Source organism: Anabas testudineus, chromosome 22 (genome assembly GCF_900324465.2).
Source record: "Anabas testudineus chromosome 22, fAnaTes1.2, whole genome shotgun sequence".
NCBI lineage: Eukaryota > Metazoa > Chordata > Actinopteri > Anabantiformes > Anabantidae > Anabas > Anabas testudineus.
This window is the reverse complement of record NC_046630.1, coordinates 2,186,940-2,209,803: the sequence shown is the minus strand read 5'-3', so window position 1 is coordinate 2,209,803 and position 22,864 is coordinate 2,186,940. Positions and strand designations below refer to the sequence as shown.

Sequence of the window (22,864 nt, the reverse complement as noted above, 5' to 3'; positions counted from 1 at the left end):
AGGAGAAAACTCTCATGTCCGTGTTGAGAGACACACATGTTCATAAAACGCCAGTTTACGATGAGAATGTGATAAAAATGCAAAGAGCAGCTCCCCGGGAATAAACTTCAATGATAAATTCATCAGCCGACCTCCTCTCACTCCGTCTCCCGCCTCGCTTCTCTGATTGGCTGCCGCCTGACAAGCGTCCCACCCTGGCGGCCTGTGATTGGTGCGCTCAGCTGTCGGTGATCGGGGAGCGTGGTGCTGGCTTGGAGCGGCGGAGACGCACTGCTGCGCTCAGTCTGTGCTGTTTAGTGCGTCGGTCGGCGGAGGGAAGTGGAGTCTGCGCGTCTTGTGCGTCCGTGGACCAAACAGCAGCAGAGCAGCAGCGGAGCGCGTTTCCTCCTCCAGATCCGCAGGCATCCCGGGGAGCAGCCACTGCGTGCATGCCTCGGACACCGGGAGGAGGAGGTCACCGTTGTGTTTTTCTTATCTGGACTGATCGAGACATTTTTCTGTCCTCATTTCCCTCATGGTCACCAACACCGAGCAGCTGGAGACATGTGGAATAATCTGGGGAAACTGCATCGCTTCTCTCTAGTGTGTCTTCTCCTGACGCTCCGGGCTGAGGTGAGAGCTTCATCCCTTCTTCTTCTTTAATTGATGGGTCAACTCGTCATTCGGGTGGAAGTTAGATTTTCTGCCTTCCTTCATTTAGTGCACTGCTCCACAGCTCCGTCATGTGATGTCGAAATGTTTCTCTCTCCTTCGGGAGATGAATCAAGTTTGTAACTTACATCACATTTAACAGTCAATAGTCAGTAAAGACGTGTGTGTGACGATGATTTAAGCTCTTTAATGCTGATACGTGAGGCGGTTTCTGGCTGGATAAATAGATTTTCCATAAAGTTGAACCGTGAACGCAGCGGTGCCTTTATGAAATGTGTTAACGCGCCACCTGAAGCCTGGCTGCAGCAGATTCGTCGAGTGAAGGAGCTGCACATCATGCTGGAGCCTCACCTGCAACCAAATCTTCAGGATTTCATTTGTTCCTGTTTCCACTTCGTATGTGGAAAATCTAGAAACACAAACTGAGGCTCCTGCTGATGTGCAGCTGCAGCCTGATCTGCAGAGTGAGCTGAATCTGAGGAGCAGGTCGCGTTATGCAGCCCTGAAGTTCAACTGTGCCAAGATGTAAAGTAGTGTGAGCTGCAGGGTCACTGCGCTGCAAGGAACAGGCTCAGGTCGTGTTTAATACCGAACCCTGTCGAATTCTTAGAGGGTTTGAATCCTTTCCTGCAGCTCTGTTATTAATAATCGATGGTTTTTGCTTCAAAAGTCATTTTTGTCTATCTTTCAGCGTAAACACCTGTTTTCATCCTGTTCTCCTCAGGTGTCTCAGTCCACGGGTTACTTCGAGGTGCAGTTAATTTCGGTGAAAAACCCCGAGGGCCAGCTCCTGAACGGCGAATGCTGCGACGCGGAGAGCAGCGCGGCTGAGGGCCAGTGCGGCGCGGACGAGTGCGACACGTACTTCAGAGTGTGTTTAAAGGAATACCAAACGGAGGTCACGACCAACGGACCGTGCACCTACGGCTCGGAAACTACTAAGGTGCTCGGTGGGAATACTTTTCAGTTCAAGGGTCAGAAAACTGGCCAGAACCGGAACAGTGACGCCGGGAAGATCATCATTCCCTTCCAGTTCGCATGGCCGGTGAGTGCAACATGGACATAGTCGAAATGTGTATTTATGGGTTTACAAGTTGCATTTGTGAGGAGATGTGGTGTTAAAGTTATTAATTAACTTATTAATGTTACTGTGAACGTGTTCAAACACGTAACAATTGTATGTTGTGGTGGGGAATCACAGTGCAGCTTGTAATATGGTATCCCAGCTCGTACAAAGTGTAAGCTTGCACATTTGGCACACTGTTCTAGAACCAGTCTCTCATTGCTGTCTGGCGCTCTGCGTGCCGTTCATTCTTTCCTCCGCGTGTCCATTTGGCAACTTTTGGCGTCTCTGCATCATCAGACATCTCATGAGGGACAGCGCATTCCTGTCTTGGAGCTTCTGAATACATCTCCTTAGGTTTGTGATCAAGCCAAAACCCCGAGTGCGCATGACGCATGACTTTTACGCACAGCGGAGGTGAAGTAGTGTGTTGGTTTGATGAGTTACCAAACAATCTGCAGTTTGTGCGGCTTCAGTTACAGTGTGTAAAGAGGAGATGAGGAGGTGTGGTGCCCTGTTTGAAGGAGAAAAATAAGGATTTCCAAGCCAGTGTTGATTAAGAAGTGGCAGGTAACTTATTATCTAATCTAAACAGAGCAGCCGAGCCAATCAAAACCTGTTCCCGCTCCTTATTTGGAGAGCCAGCGTGGGAAACAGGAACAGTGCTGGCAATCAGAGCTGTATGAAAACTACTGTTAGTCCAAAAGAGCTGTTACGCCCAGAGATTTGTATCGTGGAGGTTTAATGAGAAGAAAGACATCCTGTGGGAGAAGAACCACAGGTTTGATTCCCACACAGCTGAGTGAGTTGTCAAAATAAATGTGGTCAGTAATTGTGAGTAAACGAAAAAGAGTCACAGAGATGATGAACGTTAGAACAGATCATGGGGCCAAAACCACAGTCAGTGTCACAGGATATTTACATGTAATCAGTTATTTGTGACTGATCACATCAATGCATATTAAGATATCGATGTGTTCAGATGTTGACAGTGTTGCTCTCAGGTTCCTGTTCGACTGGACGTGACTGATTTTGGAGACATTGAGCTTTTGAAACCCTGACTGTGTGTTCATGTCAGAACATACATATCGAGCGCTTTGTGTGCTCGGCTGGCTACGTGACCCCCTCCATTCATCACTCCCCATGGTCAGCTGTCAGCAGAGGGGAAGATGGAAGTAGTAAGCTGGGGCCCTGTGGGCGGATATGGTTACCACTAAGTTGTGTGTGACATAGGCGCTGGATATCAGTGTCACCAAGTCCTCAAACAAGTGAAGATCCCCGGTCAATCTGGGCCAGGGATGCCTTTACCTTGCCACCTCTCAGGTTCATGCTCTGTCCATTATTGGGTCATTGTCTCACTGAGCGTGTGTGGGGGTCAGTATTTTCCACTATCCACCTGGGAGGGGGCAGTGGAGGTGTGTGTGCATGTGTGAGGAGAAGGTGTCAGTTCACAGCTTTGTGAAAACGTTGTTCATATTTTTCCCAACGTGTCACAAAGTTTGCTCTGTTTCAGTTGGTGACTTAATGACTCACACACAACACCTGCAGGTGCTGCAACTAATGATCAGATGACTGTTTGTAGGTAATTCATCAATTGTTTACTCAGATAAAACTTTCACCACAGTGGTATCAGCTGGAACGTTTGGGATTTTTTCTTTATGAATGATTTTATTGAGACATTTATTGGGACCAGTCGCTCTGACTCTCTGTCCTGACACACATGATTTTCTTTCGGTTATCTTCCACGTCTTGGCTTTTTTCCACGTGTTGGATGGTTTCAAAGTGAAGGAAATGACTCCATCAGAGACTGGAATAAACCTCAGGAGTTCAGAATCTTCTTTAAAAAGTCCTTGTGCTTCTTTTTCTTCTCTGTGCAGCGACAACAACAGAAACACAGTTTGACAAAAATGTTAATAAATCATCTTTTAATACTAAACTTGACTTTTCAAGATGTACAGTCTTAATGTGTCACTGCCCCCACCACACGCTGTAGTGTGTACTCTGGCGTGCTGTCGGCCACCAGACAGCACTAACAGAGTGGGTTTTGTATGAGGCAGTGGCCCGTAGCCTCTGGTGCTGCTATAGTGGACTCCTTCGCTTGGCCCCAGTATCTGGGCCACTGGTCCCGACATGAATTAGCTGCAGAAAAAAAAGGGTTCATTGTTCTGCCCTCTCCTTCGCTGATCATTTCCCTTTCATGTTAACCCATCTGGCTGTTTGGGTCTTTAGTGACATCTTTTTTCATGAAAGGGAAGAGAGAGGAGGATGGGGGGAGGGAAGGAGGAGAGAGGAAGAGAGAGGACACAGCCCCCCTTTGAAAATGAAAAAGCAAACCTTCCTCCAGCTTCCTAGTGAAGGTTCGGTCACGAGGGAGATGTATTTTTAGGATGCAGACACTTTTTTTTTTTTACAGTAGTGACTGATGCAAAAACAGCATTTACTCCTTCTCCTCTTCCTCTTCTGCACCCCCCTCCTCACCCAAACCTTTGCCCATCACCCCCTCTCCCACTCCTTCTGTCTCCTTATGGGGTATTTTTAGAGTTGCTGTCCTCCCCTCACCCCTCTGTGAGTAAATCAAGGATCAAGGGTGTCTACTCCTTCAGTTTCATACCCTGTTTTTTTCCATCTGCCCCCACTCTTGCCAACATTTCCCCCTCATCCTGGCAGAGCTGAGAGGACAGAGGTGGAACAGCTGTTGTTTAGAGACCTCCTGCTCCTCCTCCTCCTCCTCCTCCTCCTCCTGCTCCTGCTCCTAGAATAAATGTTTTAGTGAAATAGCATTAGGAAAACAGGCTATGATTACAGCGTGCGCAGTGGAAGATCAGCTCACTCAGGAGTATCAGTGAGCAATCACAAAAGTGCAAAGTTGGATGACAGCAAGTGGACGGCGTGTGCGGGTGTTTGCTCGATGCCATCACTGCCGGCATTCGGCTCATTTGCCGAGTGCATCGTTGGCGTGGTCACCTGCTCCGCTCAGCGTGGCGATGCCTTTATGGTTGATTACTTTAGGGAAAACAGGAGGTGTGAGGGTGTGAGTGAAACATCGTGTGCTATATTAGTGGTTCAGGGACGATCCGGCAAAAACAAAAAATGTGTTAGTACCACATGTTGCATTAAGTAAAACAAGGACACTCAGTTGAATTTAGTCCACTCACTAATTTATGGGCTTCTGCTGTCGGAGCCTCTTGATGCTGCAGACAGCTGGTTATATGACCCATAGAGACGGACTGAACAAAAACCATTCACACACCGTTCAGTCAACAACCACAAACCACGAGCGTGTTTGTTGTAGGTTCCTGTTGTCATATAGACAGTGTGTGTACAGTTATATCTTAGCTGTTGTGTGTTATCATTGCATTTACCATTTTTGAAGACTACTATGATCAGTCTGAATTTAAATATATTCGACTACTATGATCAGTCTGAATTTAAATATATCCAGAGTTCTCTGTCCCATCGCTGAATTTGTGTTGACGACATTATTGAAATGCTGTGCAGCAACTGTCCAGTTGTTCTCAGTTGCTCTAACATATCCATATCCATATTTGTTTTCCCTGTAACTTACTTTACATAACAACACGTTAATAATCAGGAAGCTGAGACAACCAGCTTTTCCTTCATAACAGATAAATAAACTGAATTACTGCTTCAGCTTGTGAAGGTGCACAACTGTCACAACCAGTTCTGTGTTGACAGTCAGTGGCGGCTAGTCGCTGTTCCAGCCTATTGAGTCACTGCTCATTGTCCAGTTTGGGGCACTTCTCCATCCAACTTATTTAAAGTTGCTGAGTGGAAATTTAAATCAAACATCGAGCTTGTTGAATAATCTGGGACATCTTCTTCTCCCCTTGAGGCTGCAGGATGACCACAGCAGGGTTCTGCTATGTGATGCGTGTCAGCCCGGCGAGGCGGTCAGGAGGGGTCTGCTCACTTTTCTCACGCTGCGTTCAGGTTCATGTCTGTCTGGCTGATCAGTTGTTGATTCTGCTGGGATTTTGTCTGTGATGTCTGTTTCTCTAAGGTCGAGGCCGGCAGTCAATTAGGTGATGACAGGTGATTTACTGTTTTGATTTAGCATTTCGTGTGTGGTCAGTTAATCAGAACAATGAATTAGGTCCAGTGGTTTCTTATGTGCTGTGGTTCAGGATGTAGAAAACAGCATCTTTTGATTGTTCAGGCTTTTCCCGTCCTCTTCTTGTCCACATGTCACTGCCTCTGATTGTAAGTGGGTGAATGTGTGTGTCTGTGTTGTGATGGTGCTCGTGTGTCTCTGTGTCCATATTCATAGTGTGTGTGTGTGTGTGTGTGTGTGTGTGTGTGTGTGTGTGTGTGTGTGTGTGTGTGTGTGTGTGTTTCAGTGAGGCAGAAGTAATGAAATGCATGTGCTGTGAGCACTGAGGTAAGAAGTGGTGGTTAAAACATGTTACTCCGCACACACACACACACACACACACACACACACACACACACACACACACACACACACACACACACACACACACACACAGTTGAGTCCTGGTAGTTGTTCGCAGAGCTACCGGAGCTCAGCTGGACCTCACAGAGAGACAGATAGAAGGAGTGAAAGAGAATCAGGATGGGAAATAAAAAGAGAGGTGGAGGTTGTAGATACCGAACCCTCCACTCATCCTGTATTTGTTTGTCTCTCAGCTGTTTCACATTCATCTTCTCTTCCAGCTCAAAGTGCCCGAGAGCAAAACCTGTGCCTACATATTTGGAGCCTTACAAAACATTTGGTGCCTGTTTTCCTTGGTTAGCTTGTTTTGTTAGCTTCGAGGGTGCGATCCCACCTACAGTGTGATGTCTTTGGTCTGAAACATGCGAGAGAAAGATCATTGTGTTGTATTTTTGTGTTTGGCTCATTCAGACTCTCTTCGGTTTCCTTCGGTCATTTTTCTTTGCTGGTGTTTACCTCAGTAAAGAGCACATGGGGTAGTAGCTGGACCGACTTCCTAACATCACATCATTCTTTGCAGGACAGATAAACCAAACTAGAAGCATAAACGCTCCCCAGTTGAAGTAAACCCCTGCAAACACACTCGGCACGGACACACCCTGACTCACGATTTGGCCCCGTGAAAGTATGCTGAAGAAATCAAACGGGGTAAATGTGATGGAAATTGTCCCTGACAAGTATTTCTACAACGTTCTCCTTCTGTACGTTGATGCAACTTGGATGTTGTGCAGCTTGTTGTAACCCTGTTCTCCAGAGGGGTTGGGCGAAGGTTCAGCAGGGTTTCTCAACGCATCTGGGGCCAAACTCTCAGTTGTTGCACCTCAGTTTCCCAACTTCACACTCTCACACACATTTCAGAAATGATAATTAAAATCACATCTGTTTTGCTCATTATGGGCTGTACGTGCTTAATGGAGTAAAGTGGAAGGTGTTTTTATAAGATGGTTTATTTCTAAGATTTGGGAACAAGAAGCTGATGTTTGCTCTGACCTCGAACCGCCTCCACAGAAAAGTGAACTGTCCAATAAACCTCGGAGGTCCGTTCACCTAATTATTGACAGTTTAAATGAGTCATAAAACTTTAAACCTGCTACTCTGTAAACATCGTAAACTGCACGTTTGTTCTTGACTTTGGAAACAGAGTTAACAGATGTCTGTCATATACAGTAGCTCCATCAGTTAGTATTAACAGAAGTCCATGCTTTAAATAGGCCTTTGTGCTGTCACGGCTCGGCTCTGACGTGGCTCTATCTCTCCCTCGTTTCTGTTTACACTTCACTGAAGTGCCTACATGTGCTCGACTGCACGACTACCGAACAACTCTGCTCCCAAACTGTCCTCCAGCCACTTGAAGCTTCGCCTCCTACTGAAGAACTGAATCTCAAACAGCAAAAAAGCATGTCTTCTTCCAGAGGGGTGTTTGTGGTCACTGTTGGGCGCAGGTTGTCACATCTGTGGAAGCGAGGGCTGTCGTAATAGGGGAATACACTTTATACCTCAGCTTGTGTGCTTGGATGTAGAGTTATCAAGTGAAGTGGAGCGATGAGGAGATAAAGGAGGGGAAGCTGCACTGGGCAAAATGTCAGGAGTGGATTTGAGAGCGTTTACATAAGGCCTCTCTTGTGCTGCTCTCTGGAGTTCAACATGCTGAAGCTGGTATTTACGCCTGCTTCAGGTGTCGGTTTTAAAGTTATGACTGAAAGAACCTAAAGTCATTAGGATCTCTGAAACCAATCGTACATGTTCAGGTTTCCTTCCATCATCTGCTCGGCTCACAGACTCTCATCCAGAAGATCTGTAGGTTTTCAGAAAGCATCTTGAAACCAGAACAACTTGAGGTACAGGGTTCCACATCCGGGGGGTGCAGCTCCTCTTTCTTTCTTGTAATACAGGATTTGTCCCGTCATTAAATCTTCGGCTCCGACTCAACAGGACGCTGGCGTAACGTGCGGCCACTCTCCGTTTCACACTTGATTCAGGCGCCTCGCTGTGCTGCAGGTTTCCTTCAGAACCACCTCTCCATCGATTGCACAGCGACGTCGTCTTCAAATCAGTTTTACCCAGGCTGTGAAAACCTGGTTGGATTGATGTTGGATTTCCTCAGTGAGTCACTGTGGACTGTGACAGTCATGGTCGGTCTGAATCCGGCTCTTCCTCCCTGTCTCTGGTCTTTTCTTCCTCTTCGCATTGTTTACAGCCTGTTATCGAATCACGAGCTCCTGCCAAGCATTTGAACTGCTAACAGACACGCTCAGTATTACACATGAACACTAGTTTGCAGGAAATCTGTGAGACAGTCCACAGTTTGACACCCGTTATGTAAAAACACTGTTACCATAGAAAACTGAATTTTCACAGTGATTGTATGAATTTCAGTGATGTTAACAGGCCTGTTGTGTTAAACTGGTCTTTTTTAGAATTGAATGCTGTAATTAAACAGAAATTCTTTTACATACTGAGTTTTTCTTGATTTTGCTGATTCAGATTTGGCTCTTCCTGCACTCGTCATCTTTCGGTTTTACTTTTTCTTATACATCATTTCTACTAATTGTTGAATATTTATCTAACTGCTCCACTCTTCCTGTTCCTGTTGCCATCTTCTAAACCTCAAAATGCTAAACTCATATGCACCAAAGCACATAACCTACAGCGTGATCCTTCAAAGAGACCGTGCGTTCATAACACAAAGCGCCTCCTCCTCCTCCCACCTCTCATCGTCTCCAAGTGTGAGTGTGATAAGCGATTGTGGTTGTGGTAAAAGGTATAGACGTCAAGGATCAGTATCTGTAGTACACAGTTATATTATATCTGTCAGTGCAGCCAGATTCCCGGCGGCAGCAGCTGATCACACATGATTTGATGTGGCGTAATAACAAATCTGAGCATAATAATGTTGTAGTGAGATTTTATCACTGGATGTGCTGTGATGTACTTCCTGAGATTGTTTATTTAAAGCTTTGACACCTTAATTAGATTTGTAAGAACAAACTGAAATTCAAAGTCTAATATGCAACATGCAAAAATACTAGAGTACAGAAAACCAGGGAAATGTCATTTTCATCTTTATTAAACTGAAAGTTTCATATCTTCCTTTTCTTTACAGTATTTCACTGAATCACAGAACTAACTAATAGATTTAAGGTGGTATTTTCTTCCTCTGCTCCCGTTGCACACACCATCGATTTACTATAAAAGACTCATTTAGAGAACTCAGCGACAAAAATAGCTTTTCACACGTTTGGTGTAGGAGAAGTTAAGTGGGTCAGTTCATCATGTGCAGCTCAGTGTACAGACCTGATTAGATTAGCTTTGATTAGATTGGCTGTCTGAGCGAGGCCTCCTTAGGGGGACGAGGTGGTGGCGGGTGGTGGGGTTTCAGGCTTGTTCTGCTAATAACTTACTAAATTAACCATAGCAGCATGTTTTATTCATGTCAATAACAGGTGTGACGTGACACACCTGGGACAGGTGTTGCCGCTGCTTTTTTTCTCCTTCTGATCACGACTCTAGAAAAGTTGTTAATTGGGTCTCTGGCTTCTTTTTTTCACCATTAACAATTGGCTGTTACTGCGAATTATCAATTAAAGGAAAATTCAGTTCATCTTCAAAGTTCCTAAATATAAAGTGATATAATATAAATCAGCCGCTCACGTGTTGTATGAGTTCAGACTCTTACTGCACATTAGCACTTTAATCCTAATATAAAAACTAATAATAGTTATTAATATAAAAAAAGATAATAATATAATAACTAAGTTTTATTGTTCTAAAGCTGAAATGTGTAAATTAACATATGTTGTAGATTAGATATATGTTGTATTTAAAAGAAAAGCAGTAATAAAATACATTTGTCTTCATTAGAGCCACACTGACTCACTAGTTCCAGTTTAATTAGTGTAAGTACTGGGAATTAGTGACAAACCATTAATAAACCACAAATATAACAACCAGCACCTGAACCTCTGAGGAAGTGATTTACATGTTTGTCACTGGGCGACATTCAGTGATGTCTGTATCGTCGTTAATGTCTTCATTACCTCCATGTTTTGTCTGTCAGGGTCCTTGTTAACGTTTTACCAACTCGTGTGGATGTTTATGAGCATGTTTACATGTGAACATGTCACAACGTGCATTGTTTGAAAGTTAATGCTCCACTAATGTTGTATTTCGTTCTTTAAAGAAGCCTGACGTTGACACAGCAGTCTTTCTAATGAAGGTGACACAGATCTGTGCAAACAATGACTTTAACAAACTGAAACAAGAGTTGACACAACATGAAATATTTAATCAAGACAAGGTTTAAATTGCATTTGTTGACGGAACATTTTAATGCAGCTGAAATGACAGTGCACTTTTTACCTTGTGTGGTAAGTGGTTCACTCTGAGGACCCCCCCGACATGTGGTGGTAGTAGCAGCACTCGTGCACAGTTGTGTGCTGCAGTAATTTATTCATTGAACAGGTGAAGGCAGTGAGGAGTGGGCTGGTTTCTCCTCGCCTAATGAAAACTCAAATCCCTTTGACTCATGTAAATTGGTTGGAAGGTGTCAAGTGTCTCCCAACACGCCCCCGCCCTCCCCGTCACACACACACCCACGCTGTGAGTCGACTCATAAGGTCGTCTCACTGCAGCCAGCAGCGACCTCATGCTCCTGTCCTTGAAGGACACGCACACTGTGCACAAACACACTCTTCAGATCAGTCACACACATACATACGTGCACACACGCTCATGTCAGGCTGCTCTGAGGCCGTGGGACAGCTCCATCTGTCAGGAAGCCAGTAGCTGTGACATTTAAAATTGATTACAAAGGGGAAGATTGATTAAGATAATGTCCACTTGTTTTCACTCATCAGAGTTATGGCTGCTCACTGGGCTCATAAATCACTGCTCGTCTGTCTCGTTTGTGCTCGTCCTCAAGCTGAGGTCAAGGGTTTGGGTTTATTAGTGAATGGAGCGAAGAGGATCGTAGTCTGGACGGCGTCCTGTCTTTTAAAACGTATGGAAAAGCAGATGAACAAAGATTTGATCTGCTTTATGAAGTCAGGAGAAACTCACAGCGGAGACAAACTGCACGGTGAGGAACCAACAGATGCATATAGTGTGTCACAGTATATGATTACACAGGATCTTTTCATTTACGTTGTGCAACTGTTTCAAAAACGTCGAGAATTCAGATTCACTGACTCAGTGAAATGTTTAATTACCACACACATATACAATGAAGCAGCTTCTTTTTTGTCTCTTAGGAATCTGAAGCTTTTATTAACGGTTCATTTGCTTCACAGAATTCGTTTGCATGCATTCGTTTTCCTATTTAAAGTTACGTATGTTGTTAAAGTTCAGGGGTAGAGAAGTGTAAAAGAAAAGAAACATGCACAAGTGAAGTCAAATGCATTAGTTTTCATCAAGTTGTTTCAGAAAACATAGTTTCCTTTTGAGGTTTCAAAGCACAGACACTGAAGCGGACTCTCCAGCTGCCCGTGTGTAATAAAATCTGGTGAAGTCAAAGTGCAGGAACTATATATGTTTATATCTGATGCTCCTCCGTAAAGTTTACGTGGACCCAGTCTGATGTCACACCTGAAAACATAAGACAAGTCGGGACTGATGATGTTGCCCACCAGAATATTTCTACAGAAAGAATGAGCTGGGCGTGAAGTGTTGGAAACTGTTTCTCACACTGTGCCAGAGCCTGCTGATCTTAATTTGGGTAGAAAAGTGGGTTTTGTCATTTTGCACAACTCCACTGGCTGATTATACATTATTCAGTTAGCGTTAGCGTTACCATGTGGAAAGACGGTTCCCAATTAGATGGCTGAATTGAAAACTTGAGGCTTTTGGGGTTCAGATTGTCTCACTGCAGACCACAGCCACCACAGCGTCCCTATCTCATCTTATTTTGGTGATGTAAGTGCTTAGCTGTGGCTTTCTCCACATCCAGGCTGGCTCTCAGTACACGATGGTGTAACACGTCTTTACACTCTCACAGGGAGTGGACGGTTTAAAAAAATGAGATTGTGAAAATGCTGCTGTGAAAGCATCTGGCTCTCTCTGGAAGTTTCATGACATTACATAGTCCCCCCCAGGCCCACAAAACCTGTCTGAAAAATGTACTGAAACAGTTTCCCACATTAGAATTCAGTGTTAATTCACGACGCACACGTGAGATTGAACGCTGTATTTGAAAATTGAAAATTATTATCAGAACGCTGGACTTTAATTGGGAGTGTAGGATACAAGACGCTCGACTTGTAGTTTTAAAGTTGAGTATTCGCTGCCTCAGATCCAGACAAACATCCAGCAGCATCTTTGACCTCATAATCTCAAGATGTTTGTGCTGCTGCTGCTGCTGCTGCTGCTGCTGCTGCGTGGGGAGAACTGGTCCCAGCAAACAACAGTTCTGGTGCAATCTCTGGAATGATTAATGGCTCCAACGCCGACTTGTTTACCGTTTTTTCTCAACTGTCTAGTTGGTCTTAGGCTCAGAGAACTGGACATATCAGTACATACAGCATCAGGTGTTAGGAACATGACGCATGAGATGCTACTGGACGTCCCTGTGAATATGTTGCTGACCTTCTATATCATTTGGTTCCTGAAATCCCAACGATTTGTGCAGCTAGTGACATCAGAACTTTGCCAGTGCAGCTGTTTTCATGTTTTCCTCTGTTTGAAACTATAATAAATAGAATATATGACATTTTACTATTTTTTCGACATTTCGCAGACGATGATTTAAAATTGAAGAGAAGTCTTTAGCTGCATTGCTCTTGACCATCGAACCCTTTTGGGGATGTTTCCTGTTACATTCACTTTCCCGGGAACCCTCTCTTGCTATTTTCATCTGTGTCGAGCAGTTTCATCATGTTTCGAATGTTCTCATCTGATTTAAAGATGTGAATTCTCCCTCATTTGAATAAACAGCTTCAAACCTGCACGTTCTGACTGCACCCCCACCTGTGACAACATATCTGACTCATGAGTTGAATAAAGGGTTAAACTGTAAACCTTTAAAACACCAGAATTCCACTTTTCTATCGTCCCCCCCCCCCCCCCGTAAACTTCACTGCACCCCTCAGTCACTCTGAGTCAGACCTGGGTCATGGGAACTCACAGCTGCTCGTCCGGCCCCATGCAGTCGACCGACGGCGAGCTTCATCTCGGTTTGTTTGCTGATGCCTGTGAAAAAAGAAAAAATCTCCCTGCACCTGAAACAATCTGAAGTTTGTTGTGGTGTCGGAGTCTCTGTCCTCTGGGAAGTAGGACATAGAGGGGCAGCACACTGCGCTTCAGTACTGACCTGAAAAGTGTCCGATATGGAAGAATCACAGTCATGGATTATTACCAGTCACTAATTTGGGTTCAGGCAGCGCGAGCTGCTGTAGTTTCCTTTATTTAAAAGTACATTAATATAGTATGATGGATCATTTGCAGGGTCTCTTTGCTTCACTTATTAAAACGTGGAGACGAGGCTGCAACACAAACGTCCTGGTTCACTTACTCAGTGCAGGTTTGAAATCCCCAGATGACCTGTAGTTTGAAGTTTGTTCTAAACATCACTTCACTCTGTTTCTGGCACATTTAATACTGTGTTTTATCATTTGTTCAGTGTCCATTTTCATTTCTGAAGACATGTATAACCATGAAGACGTGTAGAAGTGATGCACAGTAGCCACAGTAGTGCACTGAGTTCCCAACAGATCCCTGTGGAGAAAAACACGAATCTCCTCATTGGAAATCAATACATTACCACACAAAGTGTCCTCAAGCAAGTCTTTAAATCCAGGTGTGCTGAGGAAACCAAAGCACAAACGTTCGCCCTCTGGGATCAATGCAGTGTCACAGAAAAGCTGATGGAGAGAATCAATCGCTCTCTGAGCCAGAAATATCAAACTGGGTGTGATTTTCACTTCTGCCAAATGTGCGCTGGTGTTTTCCAGGTCAAAGTTTTGCTCTTTGACAGAATAGCGGCTGCACTGGTTAACTAGCCTCTGGCAGATTGAAGCTAATCAGTGACAGCCGTGTGGGAACACGACTCACTTTCCCACCGTTTCTCACCTTTTATGCCAAATATGTGTGTGTGTGTGTGTGTTTATGAGTGACGGCAGCTCATATCTGAGTTTCTGTGTAAACTCCACATCATGTGTTCAGTGAGCGTATCAGAGTTTCAGAAGTGTGTGTGTTATGTTTCTGTATTAAAGTGCACCGCGATAACCTCTGCCCCCCCCCCCTCTCTTTCAGCGAGCATATACGGTGATAGTGGAGGCGTGGGACAAGGACAACGGCACACACAGCAACGGTAAGACTCACTCGTCTACACTTTAAACCCTCAGATGTTAACAGATGTTAAAACCTGCACATCAATGATCAGCATGCGACCCGGAGGCAGAGACCTTCTGAGACCAGCACATTTGGTTCTAACCTGCCTTCTGCCTGCATGCTTCATTTCTTTGATATCCTGTTAATACATGCTCGTCTGATGTCACTTGTGTTTGGCTTCATTCTCCAAAACCGCTGGAAGGAAGTGGGGTTACCTGAGGGATGTAATCTAGGTGCTGAGACAACGTAGGCTTCATTTGGCTGCGTGCAGACATTTAGTGACCTCAGCGATCGGACCGCTGACAGCACTTGTTTTTCTAGGATAACACCTCACAGACTTGAACAGAACACACGTAACAATCCCACATGTCTAGAGCATCGAGCTTGAACGAGCTGTGGAGATGTGTGCGACTCGTTTAGTGACATTATAACAAATCTTATGAAGCTGCTGCTTCTTTCCATTACAGACGTCAGACTCGTGATGGACTCGTAGCGTATTTGTGTCTCTCCACCACCACGTCTCCTCTTCTCACCCTCTTCAGGGTCACTCAGGCTTTTTTCGGCTCGCTTCTATATTAAGCCTGAGAAAGCGTTGCCTCGTTAAGCCATTAATTAGGGTTCATGGCTCTCTTTTTTGGACCCCCTCTTTCCTCTGATGTCTGTCTCCTAATTAGCATCCCAGCAGCTGTCCTGCTACCACACGCAACTTCATTTTGTGACAGGCAGGCATCCAGACCGCTGCGCCTGCAGCTCTGGTGGCGGGACGCTTACAGTAAGTCTGTGTCTGCTCGACCACCAGTGGAACTGATGATGTGTTTCTGGGCGCTTTATTAGTCCTCAGAGGGAGGAGGCCTGGAGGCAGGTGCTGCTCCTGCCCCATCACGTAGACTCGCTCTTTTCTTGTTGTGGGAGACCTTCAGATGCCAAGTATCGTGTTAAAGCGAAACTTCACATGCTTGTATCCACTCTCTCTTGTCTGTTTCTACCTCGGTTTGGGATTTCCTACATTTTCGGGAATTACTTTCAACACACGTCAGAGTGCAGGCAGGAACTTGTTCCCCCGCACAGCATCCAGCTGTGGGTGTTAATGTAGGTGGAGCGAGCTTTAGTGATATTGTAGCATAATTAGAGAGAGAGAAATACTTCTCATGCGTATTGGGCCAGGTCTGCACAGGAGAAAGAATTTAGGGATGTCACAGTGACGTTTTATTTTCCCAAGAAGTCGACCTGAGTCCTCGTCTGCTGCCAAAGACGTTTATGTTTGTGAAAGTGAAGGATTCAAATTTAAGATTAAGATTATTTTCTTGACATTAAAGTAGCTTGTTTTGTTTCAAATATATATTAAAATGAATAAATATACATATTAATAAATTAGAATCAGTTCCTCAATCTGATGCATCAGTTATTTGGAATCAGTCACTCAGTTCTGAGTTCTGAAACACTTACCCCGAGACCAAAGGCAGCAACGATGTCGACGTCCATCAAGAGACATCAGTGACTCGCACTGTTGTATGTTACATGTTCCTCTATTAGCATTTACCACACTGTAATGTATCTTGACTCAATCTCACAGAAACAAATACTCACTAGAGCACTTAATGTGGATTCATCCACTGCTGAAAATAGTCCCCAGGAAATACTTCATGCCAGTGTACTATACAAATTTTAAGAAGATTTACATGCAAATAAAATAAAATAAAATATAAAACAATGCCAGCTTCATCCTTAAACAGTGATGTTCTGCTAGTTTGGGATGAGTATTGGCAGGATACAGGCGTGTCTCACTCATGCCCTGCCCTGTTACCGAGGACTAACAGGTAAAGTGCTTTATAATGATCGAGATTCGTGTCAGTGGTGAAAATTAGGTAATTTGGATCTGAGCTGAGATGGGAGTGTTTCTTTGCGTGAGATGTGCCAAGCGGTACGCAGTAATAAAAAGCTTCTTTATAAAGTTTTGGTAATCACAGTTTCAAAGTTGATTAAGTTCAATTTCTTGTGCCGTATAATTTTCATGACTCCGTGTCTCGATGTGTTTGACTCCACCTGAGCGGAGCGCCAAGCAGGTTAAAACAGGTACGGAGAGAGAAGAGAGGACCCGGTGGTCATTTCAGCCTCTTTTATGTAATCTCATAAATATTTGTGAAATTACTGCTCTATTAAAGTTGGCTTAAGAAAAAAAGAGCTGAGAGAAATGGCTGTAAGTGTTTAGTGGTGCAGCGCTGAACCACCTGGAGGAAGCAAAGGAACAACTGGTACTGTTTCTTCTTCTGATTTTATCAATATACAAACCTGAGGGGTAAAGTGAGCAGATTGTTTTAGTGCTGGTTTCAGGTTTTAGATCAACATTTACTGTAACTGTTCTTATTGTGAAGATAATCATTTCATTTACATCCCGTCCTGCCGTCTACATGGGAACTCGTAGGAACTTTAACATGCAACTGTACATCTTTTTTTTTTTTTAACATCAGGTGTCAAGTGCAGGAAAACACATTTTAACTGGCGGCGTGAACAGAGTTCAGAGATCGCCGCTGTTAGGAGAGATAAGCCATAAAAAAGGTCAAAGGTCAGGGCTCCACAGCCTCTAACTACAGTCTAGTTGCATGTAGCTTGTTTCGTGTTGGCAGGAAACAGAAAAGCTGTCACTCTTTGTTTTAAAAAGACTCAGACGGTCGTGTTGCTCTTGACACCATCAGTTGCTCGATGTTTATACAAGCCGGTTTCATGTGGCCCCCTCTCTGCTGCTCTCCCTAGTAACAACGGCCTCTCTTAGCGTGTCTCCTCCTGTACTCACAGCTCATGATTGGTCTATATTTTTATATCTAATTGCTGGAGATGAACAGCAGTGAGTGAGTGCCTGGGTGTTTCAGGTGGTGGGTGTACGACTGAAATCTGTGGCAGTGTGTTAACTCTCAGTGAGACTGAGGAAACCAGGACGCCATGAAAATAGATTTGTTCTGGGTTTTACTTTATTTTCTACAGTGTTAAACAATTTTATCAAAATACACACGTGTGTGTTAGTTTCCTATAGTTAGAGGAAGTCAGCTGATTCTAATAAACAGAATGAATCCCACCCTGAAGCTAGTTCAGTCCAATTAAGTAACGTGACGCGACCAGGTTCAGTGCAGCAGTTAGTAATGATGTTCTGCATCCTGGATGCTTTTCTCAGCCCTCTGAAGACACGATGAGCAGCTCTGCCTCGTTCAGGTCGCCCTCTGCACTGAAGCCTGCAGCAGCACAGCCTGCTGGGTCACAGTGCCTCTGTTCCTTGAGAACAAGCTAAAGGGCCTTTCCTATGTCGCCCTTCCTCGTCTGTTCCCCGTCTCTTATTATTTCCGGCCTGGCTCCGATGGAGACGGGGCTGGATATCCTGCAAGGAGGTGGTGGGGGGAGGAGAGGTAGTCGGGGACAGAAAAGCTTTTCACCAAGCAGGAAAACTGAAAAAGCTTTTGGGTTATCAAACCCTTGCAGACCTCTGTTTGTACTCGCTTCATTTTCCTATTCTTCCCCACTTTTTTCTTCTTCTGCATTCTTGTTGGAACCAAGTGATGTTTGACCAGAGGCTGCACCTTTCCTCTGATCTGTGTTCACAGCGTGGCATTCTTCGAAGCCAGGCTGTTGGGTCAAATCCTACAACTGGAATCAGTCCTGTTCCCTGAAATGTCGTTCAGAATATTCCTTGTTTCTATCTAACTGACCCAAACATGTGACGTGTTTAGTGTAGAACATGTAGATACTAATCCAAATGAAGTTTCACTAAAACCCCCTCCTCCTGAGCATAGTTCATCATGGATGAAATGTCTGTGGCAGTAGTTTCAGTCTTTATCAGCTGAGGTCACTGAGAACACAGCTGTTGTCTACTCATGCTGTATTATGTGCAGCTTTCACTACACAAATCAAGAGTGTTGCTGCAGTTTGCACTGATTCTTTTGTCTTCTACACAGATGACGAGCTGCTGATCGAGCGCAGCATCCACAAAGGGATGATCAACCCCGGAGAGGAAAGGCAGACGGTCGAGTATAAAAGCCTGATCGCCAGCTTCGAGTACACCGTCCGTGTGCGCTGCGATGAGCACTACTACGGCAACAAGTGCAACAAAGTGTGCCGTCCACGTGACGACTACTTCGGCCACTATGTGTGCGACCAGTTTGGAAACCGAGGCTGCATGGAGGGCTGGACGGGGCCCGACTGCAAGACAGGTAAAGGTTGAAGTCATTCATACTGCAGACGCGTGCAGCAGCACACAAGTCAGCTCAACATAGTATTAATAAGATCATTTTCACTTCCTATTGAGTCCTGAAGACCAGAACCTGCACCAGCAGATTTAGTCTAATTACATAGAAAAGCTATAAACTGTTTAGTTACAGTTTGTTTATGCTGCAAAATAGTGTTTTAAAAGCTTTTTACTTACATATGAGTCAGAAAATACTTTTTTCCTGTGATCTGTTTTTACTCCTTTGTGCCCTTTTTGGAAATTGTTTGAAAGTTCATATGAAGTGTCACGAAGCAAGAATTTGAAGAATGCTTGGAAACTCTCATCAGTGTTGGAAAAACCTCCCGCTTTGAAACAATGACTCTGCCGTCCATTGTAATCACAGAAAAGACTCTGTACCTTTTCACAAACAAGGAAACACAGGAAATTAGAATTTGATGGTTGAAAACAGAGTGCCAGACAGAAGTCCAGAGCCAAGTTCTTATTAAAAGCTTCTCTTCTGGTGCATCTTGAACAGGAGCTAACAGAGACATGTCAATTTGTTCTTCTTTTCTTTTCCAAAAGCCATTTGCAAACAAGGATGCAGCGTCCTGCATGGAAGGTGCAGCGTGCCGGGGGAATGCAAGTAAGTTGACTTCAGGTTTGTTTGTGTGTGTTCTAGTGTCGCTGTCAACTGAGGTAAAATATGATCTTGTTTGGATGGAAACCCCCTGTAAGAGCTTAATGAGGATAACAGTGGTGACACAACAGAGTGATGACGGGCTGAGGGTGGGGGCGTTGTTGATAACATACCAAGAGGCCTAGCCCTGCTCCGCACCACTACCCCTATCCAAGTTCTGTCAAGTGCCCCCTCCTCATCCCTCCACCTCCATCCCTCAGCTCCACTCTGATCCAGAAGCCATTGTTCTGCTTCCTGTTCTAAAGCTGGCCTGCTCCTGCCCACACACACACACACACACACACACACACACACACACACACACACACACACACACACACACACACACACACACACACACAGACGTCTGCAGTTTTGCTGCTTCCTCCTCCAGCAGCAGAGAGCCCCCCCCCCCCACTCCCTCCCATCGACCCCCTTTTCATGTCTGTAGCCCACATCACCTCTTCCTATCCTGGGCCTTGTTATGGCTGGAATTAGCCTGGCAAGGAGGGAAACAACAGGCCAGGAGGGATGCAGAGAAAAGTGGGGGGTTCGGGTGCACGGACCAAAAGTGAACTGTCAGGTATAAATATATAGATCTAAAAATGAAATGCTTGACATTATGAATTTAAACATTGGATAGAGCAGCATACATACGCGGCTGCTCACACACCCTGTGAGGTGTGTGTAATAACTCATTAGTCGGACAGTTTTGTCAAGCAGCATCGTCCCCACTTGAATGAATCAAAACCAAACATTTAGTCTGGTCAACGACAGCAAGTAAAGTGGTCCTTAACTGGGCCTTCTGTGTTTACACACTGCATCTCCTCTGCTGTCTGCAACACTGGGGATAAGAAGCTGATTCTGTAACTGGTCCCAGTGTAATAATGGGGCGAAGAAGATGCTCCCCCAGAATCCCCCCCTGCAAACTGGAAGTTAAGTGAGTGGAGAGACTCTGACTCAGATTGTGTGAATCCCAAAGGACCAATTGTCTCTTTACACAAACAGACTTCTAACTGTATAGAGGACTGTGGGCTGACCATTCAGACACAGTATCTGGAAATGGAAGCAGAGCAGAGAAGAAGAACTGAACGTGATGGTTTTATCCTGAGGCTGATTTCATTTAGTTTAACTCTCGTTAAAAAAAGAAAAAACGAAGCTGACATTTCTCATCGAAAATGGCCGGAGGATTGAAAGAGAGAGGAACACCCTGGAATGTGCCTCAACATGTGATTTTGAGCTTCATCACAATTAGGAACTCACACACACACACTCACACACACACACAGTGCTGTGAAAGAGAAACATAGAAGACGATGGATTCAGAAAGAAGAAGAGTTTTCTCTCGTTTCTTTGACTTCAGTACAAATACTGCTGATGTCCCAGCAGTTAAACCAGACATAAAAACCTGGTAAGACATGATAAAGAGGATCAAATAAAGCAGAGTCCGTGAGTTTGGGTGGAAACAGTTTGAGTGTCATTCACAAATAAACAGAAAAGATGATCAACATTAATGAAAGCAGTAAAAGTGTTACCTAAACGCTCGAAACCGAGGCTCCGAACTACAAAACTAAACCTTTAACTTACAGTCTACTGTAAGGAAACAGATTCGATTTCAGACACAGTGAAGAGAAATTCTGGGAATAACAGAGAAAACGAAAGAGCACTGAAGGGTTAAAGACACAGAAAACACTCAGCGTCTCAGTCTGGCAGAGGAAAACTAAAAATGTGTGTTTGGGATCTTGTTTCTTACAACCTACGCTCCCGCATGTGACACTACTAAACATGTAGCTAGGCAACAGCGGTCTAAGTCCGTCCACTGGATTTGGGCACGAGGCTTGCCTGTAAATAATTCAGCACACACACACACACACACACACACACACCTCTGCCCACGACCCCGTCTTCTGGGTGTGGTTTGTCTGAGGGGCAGCAGCGGCGGGGGCTGTGTGCAAGGCGGGATATTTTCAGCTCCGACTTGGCCCCGTGGCCCCTTCCATTGATGGGACAGTAGCAGCTTGGTGGGTAATGCCACCCTTCGCCTGTGGCTGCCCAAAACCATTTCCCCGCTCTCCCACACTGCAGCCAGACAGACTGTCCACAGTGCCGCCGCCGCTGCACGGCTGACAGTGTGCAGGGCAGCGCTGCCGACCGCAGCGCTGGACGACACCACTCACTGTAGTAAACAGTACACAAACACATGCACACGACCGAGCTGTGCTGGCCGAGTGAGATGGGATTAAACGTGCGTGCAGCGAAAGGCGTCTCAGTTTACAAACCGTGCATGTTTTAACATCACCAGAACTTTGTCCTGGCTGCATTTTTATTATGTGACTATTTGATAAAAGAACCTCACCCATGGTGAAATTCAAATACATAATAGGTATTTGAGAGGTGCCAAGTTTTAAAAGTCAAACTGAATTACACTCATCGATGGAGCTCAGATGTGTTACGCTGCATTTAAAGGGTCAGTTCACCCGTGTTTTGTTTACTTTTGAGCTGAAGAAATGTGTTCTGTGGTTATCCACTCCCGTTCCTGGAAAGAGACGTCTGTTGAATTTCTAATGTAATTTTCTGTGCTTGAGCACAACAAACAAAGTCCCATTCACCTCCGCTGTACTGCGGTGGAGCCAGAAATCCCAGACAAGGATATCTCTAATCTAGATGAATAAAAAACAAATAGAAAACATCTGAGATCAGAGTGAACCGATGTTTTCTCTGAAATATGTTTGTAATTTGGACAAATTGACCTTTTATCAACCTGCCTTTTGTTGCCAGCAGGAGAAAAACACACTTTGTGATGTGATAAAAATCAATTTAACCTGTTTAGTTTGATCATACTACACATCACAGCTCACTACAGAGCTGCATGTTATTGCTGGTAGGAGAAGTGTTTGGTCGGCATCCATTTTGAAGTGTTTGTGAAGCAGCAGAGTCGGAGGGGGTGAAGAAGGGGGGGGGGGGGGGGGGGGGGGTGATAGTGGTGGTGGGTTGCTCCCTAAAATAGCCCCAGCGGAGAAATGACAGGACAGGTGGGGCAAGGTTACCGCTGGCCTTGGAATAACAGAGTGCTGCCATAAACCAACAGATTAGCTAACCCTTCGCTGGCCTCCCCTTCGAGACGACCAGCCCTCGTTCCACAAACCCGCCGCTCATTCCAAGTTTGACCTCGAGCGAGCGCACGACACAGGAAGAAGCCTGAGAGACAAAAAAATGCCTTGTTAGAAAGTCATTTTTGTCTGGACGTTCATGAATCAATAAGTTTGTCACAATGGTGCTGACGATTGTTTTCAGTCCATCTTTTTGTTTTCTGTCCATTTTAAACTAAAACGATCCAAGACTTTGGATCTGGGAACAGATTTCACCTTGTTGTGTAATAATTCATGCAGTTAATGGAACCATTAGCTGTAAGTTTCTATTGCAAATCAACTTGCTACACATCTAAATTCAAGCCTGTTGTGCTGCAACCTGACTTATTGTTTTTTA

At 44.8% G+C, this 22,864-nt stretch overlaps 1 protein-coding gene across 2 annotated transcripts in view; it reads left to right on the top strand.

The window, feature by feature from the left end:
* Window positions 1-278: 278 nt before the first annotated feature.
* Window positions 279-22,864, top strand: part of LOC113147888 (protein jagged-2-like) — a 39,856-nt gene continuing 17,270 nt past the window's right edge. For both annotated transcript variants that reach the window (XM_026339170.1, XM_026339169.1), the window contains exons 1-5: window positions 279-612; window positions 1,376-1,696; window positions 14,433-14,490; window positions 18,452-18,706; window positions 19,285-19,345. In XM_026339170.1, coding sequence (XP_026194955.1) covers window positions 544-612; window positions 1,376-1,696; window positions 14,433-14,490; window positions 18,452-18,706; window positions 19,285-19,345 — 764 coding nt within the window. In that variant the 5' untranslated portion in view covers window positions 279-543. The remainder of the gene's footprint in view (window positions 613-1,375; window positions 1,697-14,432; window positions 14,491-18,451; window positions 18,707-19,284; window positions 19,346-22,864) is intronic.